The sequence below is a fragment of the Oreochromis niloticus genome, linkage group LG3 (genome assembly GCF_001858045.2).
Source record: "Oreochromis niloticus isolate F11D_XX linkage group LG3, O_niloticus_UMD_NMBU, whole genome shotgun sequence".
Taxonomy (NCBI): Eukaryota; Metazoa; Chordata; class Actinopteri; order Cichliformes; family Cichlidae; genus Oreochromis; species Oreochromis niloticus.
This window is the reverse complement of record NC_031967.2, coordinates 68,787,038-68,804,991: the sequence shown is the minus strand read 5'-3', so window position 1 is coordinate 68,804,991 and position 17,954 is coordinate 68,787,038. Positions and strand designations below refer to the sequence as shown.

At 38.4% G+C, this 17,954-nt stretch overlaps 3 protein-coding genes across 5 annotated transcripts in view; 2 read left to right on the top strand and 1 right to left on the bottom strand.

Annotated features, from left to right (window-relative positions):
• Nucleotides 1–17,954, top strand: part of LOC109201241 (signal-regulatory protein beta-2) — a 58,977-nt gene that overhangs the window by 13,120 nt on the left and 27,903 nt on the right. The window lies entirely within an intron of this gene.
• On the bottom strand, nucleotides 599–7,980 carry LOC102075741 (matrix remodeling-associated protein 8). The gene is made up of 5 exons (XM_019356856.2): nucleotides 7,720–7,980; nucleotides 5,845–6,183; nucleotides 2,841–3,176; nucleotides 1,841–2,200; nucleotides 599–1,602 (listed from the first exon to the last, which is right to left on the bottom strand). The coding sequence occupies exons 1-5, from the start codon at nucleotides 7,787–7,789 to the stop codon at nucleotides 1,496–1,498; spliced, it is 1,212 nt and encodes a 403-aa protein (XP_019212401.1). The 5' UTR covers nucleotides 7,790–7,980; the 3' UTR covers nucleotides 599–1,495.
• On the top strand, nucleotides 11,448–16,438 carry LOC109201242 (programmed cell death 1 ligand 1). Of its 3 annotated transcripts, XM_019356854.2 has the most exons (4): nucleotides 11,448–11,655; nucleotides 14,149–14,490; nucleotides 14,570–14,629; nucleotides 15,960–16,438. In XM_019356854.2, the coding sequence occupies exons 1-4, from the start codon at nucleotides 11,583–11,585 to the stop codon at nucleotides 16,004–16,006; spliced, it is 522 nt and encodes a 173-aa protein (XP_019212399.1). In that variant the 5' UTR covers nucleotides 11,448–11,582; the 3' UTR covers nucleotides 16,007–16,438. The 3 variants fall into 3 exon arrangements, 2 of the variants coding, with proteins under 2 accessions (XP_019212399.1, XP_019212398.1); XR_002061264.2 differs by having other exon boundaries at nucleotides 11,450–11,671; nucleotides 14,570–16,432; XM_019356853.2 differs by having other exon boundaries at nucleotides 11,450–11,655; nucleotides 14,570–16,432.

Genomic DNA, 17,954 nt, shown 5'->3' with positions numbered 1-17,954 from the left:
TCCAGGTTACAAGTACATTTGCATAATGTCTGAAAGTAGCACCACTGAATTAACAATGGGCTGGGAGTAATATACATATTTAATATTTTAATTCTGATGACCACTGATCAAAGACCACTGATCAATGGCCATGAGTACCATTCACAGAGAGTTGGGGAATGGCTGCAATCACAGCATTGTAAGATGGTGACAGATGTACCCTTAGGCCCCCTCCTCGATTCAGAGATGGTCTTTCCCTTTTCACGTAAATGGCCTCCTTGACTCCTTGGCTCAAACCAGTGTTCCTCCCTGTCCAGGATGTGTACATCCTCATCAAATATCTGACTGAAGCTTCTCTGTGGTTCAGTCCTCAAATAACAAGCTCCCATCAAGCTCACAAACAGCTGCTTAACATGAACCCACAACAAATCAGTCACTGTAAATTGGTCTTTTTAGCTGCACATTCAAACTGCAGTTCAATAATTACTCCATTTCATTGTCTGTTAATAAAGAACATACAAAGGGTTCAATTTCTGACAACGACAACAATTATTACCAAAACTTTTAGCTCTGAATGTCACAAAACCGCTGAAATAAAAAATGACAAACATTCAGTAGGTTTAGATGTAAAATTTTATTGGCAAAGTAAAGTTGAAAGTAAGAGAGAGTGCACATGGTTAGGAACTTTACATTACATGATTTAGTTTCCCTGTAGAAAGTTTTTGTTTTGCTTTGTTTTTTTAAAAGTTTGTAAACCGAACAGTTTAACATCAGATGAAAAGAAATATCTGCAACCATATCTTTACTTTCATATTATCCCAAAACCATTTATAAATGTAAGACTTGATGAACTAGATTTTCCAAAAGATTATGCAAATATGTTGGCTCAAAAAAGTCAACTAAAGAGAAGTCTTAAGTTCATATTTTATACAAACATAAAAGCTGTGCTTAATTTGAAATGCACTTCATAGACAACCCAAACTTTGTAAACAACCCATATTGAGCCAAAATCATTCAGTTGTTACAGATCCTGGATTCTGAACATGATTTTTGATTGTCTTGAATCCACAGACCTTCATCTACACTCAGATCATCACACAGCGTTTGTGTTGTCACTTCATTCAGTGTGTGTAACAGCTGATCTCAGGTCTGTGTTGTTCATCTCTCACAGAACAAGTAAGTTCTTACAAACAGCTTAAGCTGAAGCTCCAACACAAAAACACTCACTGACTCTGAGATAATATCATATAAATTCATGTATGTTTGTAACACAGTTTGACTTTGTGTCAGTAAATCTCATGAACAGCCTGAAGATGAATAAACTGTAGTTCAGAGTCACTGACAGACAGCACAGACACACACTGTTGGTCTGAGTCTGAACATGATGATCATCAGAGAAATAACATCAGACTCTGAACATCCAGCTTTCTACAGCCGTCTGCTGGATGTTCACCATCATTTATTTATCTTTGTGTTTGTCATCTGAATCAAATTTGTGTTGTGACAATGCTCTGCTTTACCTGGAATGATTCAGTCTTTTTTGGTAGATAAAGAAACCAACAGCAACAGCAAGAAGAAGCAAAGCAGAAACACTCAGACCAGCGATGAGTCCAACAGATCCTCCTGCAGGTGAGAAACAGGTGTGAGGTGTCAGCTGTCAGGTAGGTGATGAGTGAAGAACAGAACAGAATCCATTTCCTCTTCAAACTGCTGTCAGACATTATCTACTGCACTCTGATCACATCACTCAGACCAGCTGCTTTCTACAAAGTCTCATCAACAACATCTTTAGAAACAAACATCAACAACCAGGAAGCAGCTTCACCTCTGATCACACACACACTCAACTCTACTCACTCACCTGGAGGATCAACTTTCAGTGTGACGATGCTGATGGGTTTATCATCTAAAACAGCTCTCATTCTGCGGTTTGTTCCTCTTATAAGAACACGACACTCGTATGTTCCAGTGTCATTAATCGTCACATAGCTCAAAATCAAAGACACGTCTCCATCCTTCATCTGTCTGTTCCACAGATCTACCCGGTTCTTAAAAGATGGATGCTGGTCATCTGAATCAAATTGCCCATCCCGGTACAAAAGCACATATTCTGGCTCGAGGTCAGCTCTGGTCCACTCTACAACATTGTCGTTGCTGTTGTTTGGAGCTTGACATGGCAGAATTGCATTCGTTCCTGACTCAACTGTGATTTTTGCCCGCACTGGAAGACAAAACAACACATAGCTTAAATTAGAATCAGAGATACTTTATTAATTCCTGAGGGTAATTGAGTTGTCACAGCAGCAAATATAAAACAAAAAACAACCACTCATATAAAATGAGGGTAGAAACAGAGTTGTGATAGATAAATATTAAGACAAATAGATAAAAATAGAGATAGAGGTTAAAGGTCAAAGTACAACTGTTCATTTTCAAAGCAGCTAATCAAAGTAAGAATCAGAAAGAGCGTTCCTGTTGTAAAATAACAGCATTTATTAATTTATAATCCAACACAGGGTTATTTATTTTGTTAAGCATATTGTTGGTTTCTTTCAGGTTTGAGTTTTATTTAGTTATTTTGAATTTGATGTGTTAACTTGTTAATATTGACCCAGTCACTGAATTACTTACAGTTTGACCACATTGTACACAAATGAATGTTCAGAAACTAGAATATGTTAGCTTTTAAATAAACTGAGTTTATGCATGCATTACTTCTAGGATGGACTACTGTAATTCATTACTATCAGGACGTCCTAAAAACTCCCTCCACCAATCCATCCATTCTCTTCCGCTTATCCAATTCAGGGTCTTAGAGGACTGGAACACACACACGTGCACGCACACAGGCACATGCTCACCTGGAGGATCAACAACACTCAGGCTGATGATGCTAAGATCCCATGAGTGATTTTCTGCCATGAAGACACGACACTCGTATGTTCCAGTGTCATTAATCGTCACATCCTTCAGAATCAAAGACACGTCTCCATCCTTCATCTGTCTGTCCTGCAGATCCACCCGGTTCTTAAAAGATGGATGCTGCTCATCTGTTACACACTCACTGTCCTGGTAACAAATGTTATATTCTGGCCCCAAGTCAGCTCTGCTCCAGTGTAGATCTGCAATTTTCTTCTTTGGAGCTCGGCATGTCAGAGTGATGTTCTGTCCAGATTCAGCTGTGATGGTTTTCTGATCTGAAAAGAGAAAACAACACAGAGCAGAGAGGTTAAAAGAAACAACTGTTCAATTCTACAGCAGCCAGAGTGAGGAAGGTAGAGTACACATATCATAGTTATGATATAATTCACGATAATGTTTCAGTTTTAACTAACAGCCATGGAGGTGGGTGACTACTCCCAGAAATGTTATTATTGAAGCTAGTTTAATATGCATTTACTAATAAACTAAACTAAATAATCGACTTGAAAGTTAAGTATTGTATCAGTATTGTAATATTAGTTAACACAGTTGGTATTTAATGATGAGATAAAAAAATATTTTATTTCTTCCATGTTTAGGAATTTTTGGCATTACAGATAAAACACATACAGACACTGAGGAGCTCTTTCGCCTTCAGTCTGTATAATATCTTTAAGGTATTCAAAATTTTCTATATAATAATAAATAATAAATCTATATTTATGTTTGTGGAGATGCTGCCAACACCCACTGAATTCACATGAATGTGTAGCTAGATTGGTAAACCTTAGGTTAACGTAACCAACTGATAACCAGCTTCATGTGACTGATACCCAGATTGCTGACATTAGGGTTCGTAAATCCAGATAACACAAAGAATTATATCCCCAGAAGAGTATACTATAAAAATAGTTCAACAAAGCCAAACTTTCTTTGTCTTAGCTGGCTGTGTTCAACATACAACCTATCATTCACCAGTGTGTGAATGTGTGTGTGAATGGATGTGTAAAGCACTTTGGGGTCCTTAGGGACTAGTAAAGTGCTATATAAATACATATATAAATACTGGCCATTTACCATTTCTATACTGTAGGACATACTTTGACTTATGGCTGACTTACCTGAATCATAAGTTATATCTTTACTGAAAAGTCAAGTTTGCATGTGGTACATTATTGACTGTTATGTCTGAGATTTCTTCTATTTTAACATTTCATCTTCCACCGATGTTAATGTTGAGCTCCTGCCTTGAGACTCTTTTTGACTAGAATATAATAACTTCCTGTTAATCCATACTGTTTTTTACTGTTTCCTTTTGCTATTAACAATATTTTATTTTCATTATGCTGTATTGAGATTATTGCTAGATTATATTTTATTCTTCAGCGGTTTGTGACCTGACGTCTGTGAAGAACATTTGTTACGTCCCTCTGCAGCCTCTAATCTGCTCAGTGTGTTCAGCTGGTGCTAATTGGCCACACCTAGTCAGGTGTGGATAAAAGCATACCTGAGGCAAGCTTCCAGGGAGCTCACTTGTCTTTACCTTGGTGGCACCAGCCATTGTAGCCAACCTGGTAGTCCATTTTTTAAGATAAAACCTCTTCTCACCTACACTCTGGTATTCGTCTCCTTTTTTATGTTGCGGCTTTTGAGCCGGGTCGTAACACATTTCACAACTAAACTATATTTAATCATTTAACTAATGGATATCACAACAGGGGTTATCAATTTCCTGACCTCTGGGCAAGCTCACATAAATAAAAAAAGAAAAAACCAAAGCAAAACAAAAAGCCATATTGTGATTACAAATCTATAAAGAACATTAAAAAAATATAACAGTAAAAAGCAACACTCTTCCAAATAAGAGATCAATGCAACAGAAAATCAACAAATCAGGTGATTTAGCACACAGAGTGTTAACCTTTTATAGTTGCCCGCGCAGGCCATTATGGGGTGTGTGGTTTTTTTTTTTTTGGTTTTTTTCACACACTGTATTTTGACACATCTTTAAAATATCAACTTAACAATAAATCTGGAATAAAAAGTGGATATGTAGAAAATATTTTGATTTTTTTTTTTTTCAAATATAAATGGTTAGGAGTTTTAGCGCTTTGGGTGCCTTGAAAAGCACTATATAAATCCAATCCATTATTATTATTAGGACAGAGCCAAAGTTTAGGACTGTGACAACAACTTTGAGCAGTCAATACAAAGTGACAATTCGGCACTTATTCTGGTAATCTCTGTTCATCTCTGTTCCTAAAATAAATTCTTGTAATAGCAACTAACGCAACCATAACAGACATAAGACAAGATATTTTTTATCATTATATTTGTCCAATGTTGTGCCACGGAGTTTTTATTTTACATTTGCATGACTTATTCAAATATTCTCCTCCTGAAAGCAATATTTTCTCTCACAAATACATATGTCATACATATGTATGGCATAGGTTTAAAATAAGCATTTATATTCCAGTTAATTACTTCACTTTGATTAGTTTTTGTTTTTTGCTTTTTAATGGGGTATGATGGTGCCTTTTCCCACTCATCAAACTGTTTAACTCCTCGCTGGGGGAGGGGAAAAAGGACAACAAAAAGGGTGGGGACAACTAAGCTGTAGTGTTTGTCACTGTGCAATAGACTGTGCAATAATAACTGGGCAACAGACTGACAAAGCTTCTATTCCTTTTAATTCCTATTTACATATTCTATATTTATATGTGTGTATAGTGCTAAATTTATGCTCATGTTGATATTCTCTAATTCCCCTTATATTATATTCTAACTCTGTAATATGCAATTTCTGTCAGTGTTCTGCTACTGGAAACGTAATTTCCGAGAGGAACCTACCTAAGGGATTAATAAAGTTCTATCTAATCTAATCATTTTGTGTTATACTGGGTTCATACTAAACAGACACAGTGAACTATATTAACTCACGTGGAAAAACATTAAGGTAGATAATGCTGATGGTTTTCCATGAGCTTGTTCCCTCTATGAAGACATGGCACTCATATGCTCCAGCATCAGATGTCATCACATCCTTCAGAATCAAAGACACGTCTCCATCCTTCATCTGTCTGTCCTGCAGATCCACCCGGTTCTTAAAAAATGGGTGCTGGTTATCTGGCTTAATAGTCCCATCCTGGTAGAAAAAGACATATTTATCTCTCAGGTCAGTTCTGCTCCAGTTTACAACAACGATGGGTTTGTTGTTGTTTGGATCTCGACATGGCAAAGTGACATCTTGTCCAGACTTAGCTGTGATGATTTTCTCATCTGAAACAAAAAACAACACAGAGCAGAGAGGTTAAAGGTCAAAGTACAATTATCCCCATTTAATGTAAAGAACACACAGCATACAGCTTTCCAACAGTTGAATTTATTTCTATTTTCACGTCATAGGTTGTGAAGCACATAGCTCCTCTGCCAGGTCCCGGCATCCTGGTCATCCTAGTACACTACACACTAACTAAACTGGACAACACAACACTAACTGTACACTCCAAGCAAGCTAAATGTCACAAATCTCTCACATCTCAGAATGACTATCGATATTGGTCTCTCTCTCTCTCTCTCTCTCTCTCTCTCTCTGTCTTGCTCTCTCGCCACCATCACTCCCTGTGTTACATTTTGGGGTGAATTTGTATTTTTTTTAATTTTTTTTTAATCTGTTTTACCACTTCTTCCTGCATTGACCCAAAGAATGCTTTCAAAGGCAAAGGGTGGTCACACCAAATAGCCTATTGATTTAATTTAGATTTCTCTCTTGTTCATTCACTGCATTTTGTTGATTGATGAAAATAAGTGATTAACACTTCCATTTTTGAAAGCATTTTTTTTTCTCATTTGCCTTCAACTTTTTCACAGTGCCCCATCAATAAAATTTGAAAAAGAGAGCGTAGCTGCTGTTTGTTGCTATGGCATGATAAATCGGTCATGCAATTTGGAGGTGCGGTGACCACCGAGGGTTATGTTGCACACTCAACTCCCTGTGTTGAAATCTGAAATGTCGTTGTTGATTCAAAATGTGCTCTGGCACAATTACAGGCATCGGTTGCTACTGAGAAAAAGAAATAAAGAAATAATGCCTGTTATAACCTAGGCTATAGCACAAGAGAAGCTGAGCTAAAGTAATTTAAAGAAAGGCACATTTAAATTCCAGATCTCTAAAAAACAAAAAAACAACAACAAAAAAACAACGAAAAATAAGAACGCTATTAAATCATTACTGTGTGCAACACTGTTGTGTTGGTGTTCATTAAAATGTGTTCACAGTTTTGAAAATGTATGATGATTCAGCTCATAAATCATGACACGTTGCTTTCTCTCCCTACATAATTAAGAGCAGTATCAAATCATGAGCAGTATACCGAGTATACTGCTGTATATGTCCGATCAACATCGAGGTTCAATGTCGTGGTTCCGCGGGGTTTTTCTTTTTCACCTATGGGCATTTTTTCTAACATTTTCATTATCTATAAATAAGAATTTATGCCTAAAAATTTACCGCCGAACACCACATCACCGATCAGCCGATGAGTGTTTGTTCTTTATACTCTTTATACAAGAAACGCTCTGATTATAAATGTTCACTAAATACGTAAGGATGTGTCTCGACAGTGTATTTAAGAGTCTACAAAGGGTTTCCAAGAGCGTGGATTATTATGGCTTAAAATATATGTATATAAAAAAATATTAGTGAACACATCACACCTTTTTTTCCTCAAATTGAATGAGTATTAACTAATCATATTATCATCGTTTTCCTATATTGCCAGTGTAATATATTTCACTTTTAAATTTCATTTTTACCTGCAGAGACAAACACGAAGACACCAACAAACATCAAAATGGAGCAGAGTGACGCAGTTACAGCAGACATTTCCGTGTTCTCTGTTTCTGCTGATCTGACTCTTAGTTTGTCCTAAATATCCGAGTCTGTTGGTATTTTCATTGAATAACAGAACCTGAGTTTAAAATCTCATAATATCAAATTTAATATCTTTAGAAAGTTACTGTCTTTCTTTAAAGAGCTGTCCCTCAGCTGTGTAGTACTGACGGGACAATACGTGACTGACTGGCTTCTGAAAAGCAGGCGACACACCCATATCACGTGATCATATTGATAATAATAATAATCGACTACCTGCTCCTTCAAAGCAGGCCAGACCCGTTCTGAGTACTTACTCGTCAAATGTGCGACGCACGGTCAGGGTCCCTCTGATCTCCTAATGGATGCGCCGGGTACCCCCCTTGCGTCAATAAGTGACGTGCTTAAGTACTTAAGAAAACCTTTGTTGGGGGGTCGCGTAGGGGCACAGATTTGGAGAAGGATGGCAGATGTAATTGGCAGATAATGTTAAAAAAAATTCTACCAACCGTTAATAACCCTATACACCTAACAACCGAATGCGCTTTTAAGTCTTATTAGAATGAGTTTTCAGTGCAAAGTTTTTAGATACTGTGTTGATGAAGTACAAGAGATACAATCAGTGCTTTGTCAGTGTTTATTCAGCATTCCAGGACAGCAATATTTGCATAGTATTTTTACTGACATATAGTGCTCCCTAAACGTTGTTTATTAACGACAAGAGATTGTCGTTAATAAACGACAATCTCTTGAAAAAAAAAAGAAAATTGAAGTTTGACTGTATATAACTACCAACTCTCCAGCCATGTTGATGGATTGCCTATATTGGCTGGAAATATTCATTTCCAGAGAAAAGACACAGGCAGACTCTGCTTACAGGATGTGATGTGACAACACTAATGAACTATTGATGTGTCATATTTGTCCAAGGCTTATTTGATTGTTATGGGAAAAGAAAATATTAAAATCACGATGACCAATTGGAGTGGTGATTCCTATGCCTTTGTGTATATAATTTGGAATTTTGTACAAATCTAGGCCAATAATGCTGACTGGCTTTTCATCTCCTCGGTGAGTGGAATCTACGAGCGTGAAGGCTCAAACTCCGAGTATTTACGTTCATTAACTCGAGCCTCTGCTAAAAATGATGCTTCTACCCCGCAGAACATGGCGCTTTTTAATGCCCGATCATTGACTAATGAATCGTTCGTTCTTAACAATTTTATATCTTCTAAAAAACTGGACTTCTTATTTCTGACTGAGACCTGGCAGTGGGACTTGGACTATTCGTCTCTCATTGAACTGTGTCCGAACGGCTATTACGTCATCAGCCAGCCTCGGGGATCTGGTCGTGAGGAGGTCTCGCTGTGGCATTTCAAGGCCGTTTCATCTGCCGCTCAGTGAAAGTTGGACACTTTCTTTCGTTTGAACTACAGCTGATTAAAGTCGGAAGTAAGGATCATTTTTATTGAACTGTGGTGTATCGTCCACCTGGCCCAAATAGCTTGTTTATTTGTGGTTGTCCAGACTGCTTTTAGATTTTAACATACATGTTGATGATGACTCCGACCTCTTTGCCAGAGGTTTTATCAAGATTATGGATTCTTTTCATTTTACCCAGCATGTGTCAGGCCCCACACATAACAAAGGACACACACTGGACCCTGTTTTTACTTTGGGTTTGAATATTAATTCAGATTTATGAAGAACTGAATTAATAATTTTTTAATTAAAATTTCTTCATAAATCTGAATTTTTTAAAAAAAACTGAGTTTTTTCATCATCAATGCTGATCTTTGGAGGCCTGTTTCACTACACTTTCCTGACCATGAAGACCACTGTGCCACTTTGTCAGACACATTCTACTTCAGTGATTTTTGATTCAGCACGTCTGTCAGATTCATGTTTTTTTTTTTACTGTTGGCATCCAATAAAGGCAGTTAAAATAATAATAATAATAATAATAATAACAACAACAACAACAACAACAACAACAACAACAACAACAACAATAATAATAATAATAATAATAATATCCGAAATTAATGTTTGATGTTATGAGAAGATGAAGTGTGACAAATATGCAAGTAAGTAAGAAATCAGAGAGGAGGCTGATACTTCTTCACAGCACTTTCTATGAAACGGCATATCTCATAAAGTAACCAGCAGAGGGCGATGATGAGCTGTGCTCCTGGTTAAAAGGTCAAGCTGGTGCAAACTCATCTATGCAATGCTTTGCCATTTCTTCAAATACAAAGTAACTTCTCACTACTGTGTAACAACTGTCCATGACTGATAGTCAAATATGTGTTTCCCTGTCAAAATATGCTTTTACAGCACTGACAGTGTGTTTACAGAATGAAGCTCCAAAACATGACACTTTCGACTGTGACCATTTCTGATGAGACTTCAGTGAACAGTAGATGAATCGACTGAAGGCCCAGATGCATCTCTCAGGTCCTGTGTGAGCTCTGTGCTGGATGTTTTCCTGTTTATTCAGGCCTGATACTTCTTCTTTTGTTTTGCACTTGTGCAGTTTAATCAGATTTGTAAGGACCCATTATTGCCGCAATAATATTATGCTATGTCGGACAATTTTAAGTTTTAGATTCTAAATAGGCTGTATACATTTCAGTGGGAGCAACAGGACGGTCAAATGTCATTGATTTTACTACAGAGCAGGACGGATTGTAGGGTAGCAAACAGTGTTTCCCACACTGCAGGTTACCTGTAATGTTTTTCAACTAAAAAAGAAACATGGTCTGATTCCTACCTAACTATATAAAGAGTAACTGAATTAAGGTTAAATGCAGCTAACATGTCCTGTTTTTAGCCAGGCACCCACACCTGCGCTCTGTTGCGTCTCAGCCACCATCGCTGTGGCAGACACGGCACTAGAGCCAGAGTAGGGGAGCTGGAACAAACCATTTTGGGAGGGGGAGGGATCTATACTTTTATTGTTAAAATGTTACGTCTCAACCTATGTACTGTATGCTTTTTATATTTTAGTAGTGTGTCACACAAACAGCAAATATTTTCAAAAAAACCAAGAAATATTTGGGGGTGCTTTAATTCATTTTTTAGGCGATTTTAGGTTAAAATATCAATACTACAGTCTAAATGTCAGGAGAGCAAATCAAAAATGGCCTAAAATCGCCCTGGGTATGATGTCTGTCTTCGTATCTGACTGCTTGCATGGTGTGCCCATTATTCGGCTCACTCCCTCTCTATATACGACCCCCGCCACTACACGCTGTTTCTTCTTGTTTTCGTGCCCCTCCCTTAATTCATTCACTCCTCATATGAACACGAGGATCTGCCCGGCCAGGGGGCAGCCACCCTCTGAGGCCTTCCCCGAACTGCAGCCTCAGTTCATGCTGAAGTCATCATCGAGTAGAAATGCTGTCAAACCTAAAACGAGGGCGTGCTCTCAGCAGGCTGAGCAGGTTTTCTCTGTGTGTTGTGTTTCCAGCAGATTTAAAGACTCAGAGTAGACGATATTTTATATTTTTTCTAAATTACCGAATGAACACATGAACACTCCTGTTATAAAGACACTCAGTTTGTGCTTCATTCAGATGGATTTTAAGCTGCCGTTTTAAAAGTTCAAGAATCTAATTCGCGCTGAAAACATTTCCTCGCGCCTCGGCAGTGACGTCACTGTGATGCGGCGTTAAACAGCTCAAAAGCACACAGATTAGTGGGTGGGCGTTAATTAGTTTCCCTCTGTTTATACCTGCACCAAAAAGGATCCACAGGTCGTGTTTTCCCGGTATATTTTAGACGTATACCGAGTTAAACTAGAATGACTCTGTTAACATCAGCGTGTCTCTGCGTGGCTCTGCTGTTCGTCTGTGTCGTGGATTTGGCTTCCTCAGGTGAGCGCTAATTCAGGTACTACTTCCTTTTTCTTCATGAACATCGCTCTCCTTTACTGTGAAACTGTCAGATCCCCCCGAGACCCAGCCTGTGTATTATGTCCTCGTGGTGGACTAAAACGGTTAGACCGAAATATACTGTTTTATTTTTAGAAGGATAGATTTATTTTAAAAAGAGTATACGCAGCTTGTGGAAGCTGTCTCAGGACACCTGAGCTACGAGGGAGGGGTTCGGTCTGGTAAACAAAAAGCCCCTCTGCCCTCCTTTCCTGTCACTTCATCCAGACCACCATAAATGACGTCACAAGGTAAAGGAAAGGTGTGCAGGGGATCTTGCACATTAATGATGAAGGAACTGACCTCACAGCCCATTGTTCCTTCAGTGGGCTGGTTTCAGGCACTATGCAAACGTCCTGTTTATAAGATTGGGGAAACCTGCAGCCAGTCGAGACTGAAGAAGTCACTTGGATGAGTGACGAAATGTTTCTCCCACTGAAAACGCTACATCCAGGTGAACAGAATCAACCTTTGGGGATGTGCAGGAGACTTTATGAGGAGCAGATCAGAGAATGTGACAGATTTATAAATCATGTGGGTGTGGCTTGGGGTGTTCAGGCTTGTTTTCCTGTTTGGTTCGGTTGGTTTGTGCAGGTGTGAACACAGTAATCACACTCGTGTGTGGACCGCAACAACCCCACCGAGACCCTCTGCAGGCGGCGGTCTCGGTGCGGTTTGTTTATGGTGTGAACGTGATCCCAACCAGCTGCCAGGGGCGCGTTACAAGTTTGGGTTAAAAACGTCCCGTAGTTATGTGTGCTTTATATTCTCAATACAGGAAGGAAGTACAGATGTGCAAATGTCTGTGTGGGTCAGCAACCAGCCCTGAAACGACTTGCGGTTTTCTCACACGGCACTCTTTACTACTTCTGTGAGTCTGACCAATGAGCGGACTGAGCGTTCTCACGTGGTTTGTAGCGACGCCTTTTCTCTGTATGAAAACAAATCAAACCAGTTTACAAACTCAACAGCTGACCTGCTGACTGTAGACTCCGCCCACCGTGTTCCACCTGATCCTGATGGAGCAGAAACAGTGAAAGTTTCCCTTCATTGTAAAGGTCGTGATTTTAAAGAGGAAGAAACGTATGACATCATCGTAAAAACTGCAGCACAGCAACAAACAGGAGGAATGTGATGGGAAATATGATGTTCAGTCATCATGAACCCAACTTTATTTACGAAGGACTTAAACATCTCACAGAAGTGCTGAACACAGGATCAAATACATCAGAGTAAAATATAAATAAATAAAAGAAACACCTCAATTAAAATAATAACACATAATTAAAACTTTGTCTTCTCTGCTAAAGGACATAATAAAGCTCGAAGCTCCTTTTTTACTATTTAGAGAATTCAGACAGTTCTGATTATGGCTGGAGAGACTTAAAGGTCACCTCACTCATGTAGACAAACTCACCAAGTACAGATGTTTGTGTCCAAACAGGATCAACAAACTGAAAGTAAAATAAACTTTTGGATATTTTTGGCTTCCATTTAAACATCTTTGGGACAAATGATAAAAATTCAAATATAAAAATCCTGCTGAAGTAAATATTGTTTGTGATCTGATGAAAACATTATAACAACAATAATGGCTTCAAGCTCACATTCAGGCCTGTGGGACACAGTTAGCCTCTCAGACTCTGTGGTGCATCTCACCATTCAAATACACTTTTATATACTATATTTTATTTAATATTCAACACTGAACTATAAATTTTATTTTTAGTTAAACGTTTTATTCAGTATTTTTTTTTTATACATTTAGTACAACCTGTGAGAACACAGGCCTGTGTGTTTGTCCTCCACAGTGGAAAAGGCTGAAAATAATCATTTTAGCAGATCCTCATTTTATAAATTCTGCACTCAGCTTTCTAATGTCCTGTATCTTTGAAATTCAGCACAGCTTGTTTTTCCAGTTTTTTCTTGTTTCTTCTTTCCCAACACACTCAGTTTTAAATCTCGCTCCTCTTTGCTCTCTGTGTGTCTGACCTGAATCACTGCTCTCGCTGTCTTTGGAGTATCTGCAGGAGCAGGATGAAGATTCAGCTTCCACATACCAACAGGAAATTAATAATTGATAAATGATATCTCACCTTAGTCTTGCTCTGTATTTTCCCTTCTCCACACCTTCACTACCTATATGCTTGCTGTCTTATTCAGCTGGGAGATCCATGACTCTTTCGGTACTTTCATAAGACACAAGGACATAAACAGTGATTACATACAAACAGGAGTCAAACCTGATAAACTGCATCAAAGGTTTGGTGACTTTTGCCCAAAATAACTTCCAAGAAGTTTTTGTTTTTTGTTTTTTTTTTCTCTGTCCTCTGTGTCAGCAGAGCTCACTGGTGTCTGATCCTCTCTCTGATTGGCTGCTGTAGAAGTGAACAGTTGTACTTTAACCTTTTTGCTGTGTGTTGTTTCCTCTTTCAGACCAGAAAACCATCACACCTGAGTCTGGACAGAAGAACGTCACTCTGACATGTCGAGCTCCACAAGGCAAAACCATCAGAGCTGTGAAGTGGAGCAGAGCTGACCTGGGAGATAAATATGTGCTTTTGTACCGAGATGAGCTGTTTGATCAAACAAGCCAGCATCCATCTTTTAAGAACCGGGTGGATCTGCAGGACAGACAGATGAAGGATGGAGACGTGTCTTTGATTCTGAAGGATGTGACGATTAATGATGCTGGAACATACGAGTGTCGTGTCATTGTGGGAGAATCAGCATCATTGGAGATCATGGGAACCGTCAACATGAGTGTTCTTCCTCCAGGTGAGTGAGCAGAGGTGAAGCTGCTCTTCTGTTCTTCACTCATCATGAATGCTGACACCCTCCTGTTTCTCTCCTGCAGGTCACCAGGGAGACACGGAGGATGGAGGGATAAAGGATATCCCTGTTGGACTTAAAATCGGTCTGTCATTTATTGGTGGGATTGTTTCAGGTTTTCTTTTGTGTTGTTTTGGGATCTTTCTTTGCATTTACTGCACTAATGATGCTGAGATTCAGACTTAGGCACTATAAGTCTCCTGACGACCATCACAAGGTTTAAAAAACCCTAAAATGAAAACGCAGTTTAAAAACTGATGTTTGTTGAAAACGCCTACAGTAACACATTAAATATTTTTCAATAACAACGATGGTTTAAAAACCCTTGGGGCCTGTAACCTTAAAAATATTCATAGTACGAAGGAAAAAATATCCCTCCCTAATTTTTGTCTACTGGCTTTAAACATATTAAAGCCAGTAGACAAAAATTCTGAGGAGGAGAGCTGAGAGGCACTGCCTTATTTAAAAAAAAAAAGACCTCATACTTACTATGTCATTTGATCAAAATTTAACCAAGCTACTGCTTAATTTATACGTCTGCTGTAAACTTGTATATAGAAGCTACGATGTGGCCTCTCGAAGTGTTGGGAGGTGTTATTAATGCCTGTGATACTGAAAGTTCACAGTTGCTGCCTGAGTTTCTCTCTTTAAATTGATCAAATTTCTTTAAGTCAAAAACTGTTACCAGAGGAACACATAGTCACATATGCATAGGAGGAAAAATGGGAATTCCTCACGTCTCAAAACAAGCACCGACATGTTTTTGTTCTTTTATTATTATTATTGTACTTGTTTTTTTTTATTATGCTTCCCTCAGTCATGTGCAGTTGACCAATGGGAGCACAGAGCAGTGATTGTCTCAGTTTTTCTGCAGAGTGCAGCTGTTACATGAGACCTGCAGACTGAGAATATTCTGCTTCCTGTGCCAGATTGTTGTGCACCAACATGCTGTATATAAATGTAGTGCTGGGAAACAGTAAATACCTCCTGAACTGAGTAACTGGTTGTGCCAGTTTGTTGGCAGCAAGAACAACCGTCAAGTATTTGTGATAACCTGCACTGATCAATGTCATGCTGATCTTTGAAGAACTGAGTTCAGTCACACTGGAAGATTCTCAAGCATCAACGGCTTGTTTCACTACACTTTCCTAACCACAAAGCTTCACCACTGTTCCACGTTTTCTCCATGTGTGGATAACAACTCTCATCGTGCTTTACTGGAGAGTCACACTTCTTTGCATCACTTTATATGAAACGGCTCAACTCATAAAGTAACCAGCAGAGGGCGATGAGGAGCTGATCCAATGCTTTTCCATCTCTTTAAATACAAAGTAGCTTCTTACTGTAACAACTGTCCATGACTGATAGTCAACTGTGTGCTGTTCCATCCAAATATGCTTTAACAACATTAATAGTGTGTTTACAGGAGGTACTGCATGGGGGACTCATCAGTTTTAACTAGATCATCAACAGCGACTGAAATGAAACTCCACAACATGAAACTGTTCACTGATGAGACTTCAGTGAACAGTAGATGAATCAACTGAAGGCCCAGATGCATCTCTCAGGTCCTGTTTCTTCAGGACATGACTTTCACAGACTGTTTATCTGCTGCAGATAGTTGTTTTGTTTTGTTTTTTAGCCCTGATACTTCTTCTTTCCTCATTCACGTGTCCAGTTTAATCAGATTTTTAAGGACCCACTGCACACTGTACTGAGATACTCCAACTTTTAAGATATCCGTTAAAGAATCAGATAGTTGGGGCAGTTCTGTTATTCTGTCTGTCACACTGTGTTATCTTTGGCAGGTTTCCCAAATCTAACTAAAGAAATGGAAACAAATGTGTTGTTGGGACAGATTTCTTGTAATAAAGTCTCTAAAGTTACAGTTTAACGTTGGTCATTTGCTTAATTGAAAAATTGTTTTCAATTTGAATTTTTATGCCTGAATGATTCATGGATCAGGTACTAGGACTGTGTTAAAATGTGTGGGAAGGAGCCAAAGTCCAGAGACAAACCTTCATCCTGGAGAACCGTTGCTCAAGATCACATTTTAAAGAATATGTAACTGATTGGAGGCAAAATAGGGAGAAAATAGTGTCGGTGTGCTCATAGCTATTCTAATATTCTAACCCATATTAGAATAGCTTCATCACATGAATCTTAATGAAGTTAGTGATCAGCCACTGTTTGTATGAATGGAGAAAGAATATGTGCTCAGAGGAAGAGGGCGGGCTTTACTTGGTGTCAGTGACAGAAATGAAAAAAAGCTCAAATGAGTGAGAAGGACGATGAAGGAAACATCTGTGCTGTGTCTGCTCTGTAAGTAGAATCTCTGTGTTTGTTTGAATTCTTGTACTTTGACTGTCTGCTCTCCTGATAACTGATGATGGAGGAGAAGACATGAAAAACAAATCAGGCTGAATTCAAGTACAAGAGCAGTAAAAACAATAGAAACAAACTATAAAATAGATTAGGATAAACAGAATAACATACTATGCAGAATAGAATACTATAGACAATAGAATAAGTACTATACAAATACTTTGTTACATTGGGAAAATTGCACTTGCTGTCATACATATATGTGAGTTTGAAACATGAAATGTGTCTCTTTAAAGCTTCACTCTGCACATAATGACCGTTACTCTGAGCTGTTTGTGGTTTAAACAGAAACTAAAGAAACTCCATTTTTCTGTGTCTGGGGGAAGAAAGTTGCAGGTGTTTCATCAGAGGGCTGCTAAAAAAAAAAGAGGAAGTTAAATGTCTAAAACCTCCATAAACAGGCCATGAATCTAAAGCTGTTTAACCCTTTAAAGCCGGTCGGAGTGGGCACGCTCCATTTTGCGTAACTATTTTTAAATCCCCGTAGAACTGGAACCACGTAAGCTAGCTATAAAGTAAGCTCTGGTGGACTTGGTTCTATGGTCGGTCTTAAAGGGTTAATTAAATATGATTAATAAATACATTCAGTGAACTCACTCCAGTGTTTTTTGTTTTTTTTTAACTTTATAATCATATTTATGTGACACCAACATTTCCATCTGTCAGATTGTAACTGTCTATGTTTACTCTGCTTTTGTAGTATTTCTACTCACTGACACCTTAATGCTATATTTAGCTGAGCTTGAACCTGAACATCTGACAAATCAGTGGCCTGTGGAGACACGAGCCTCGGACCATCATCACTATCAGGTTTGTAGTTTTTAGTTACATGAGCGCAGTGATGACGGCCATGTTTGAGGAATAGCTCTGTTCTGAGTTTATGTAACCAGACACAGGTTCACACACATGATTCAGCTTTAAAAGAATAAAAATAATTTTGTTGTTTTTGTAGCTTTATAACAAAAGTATTTGATTAAGCCCAGTTTGAAATGTGAAAATCTTTCATTCTGTGTATTTGCTGCACC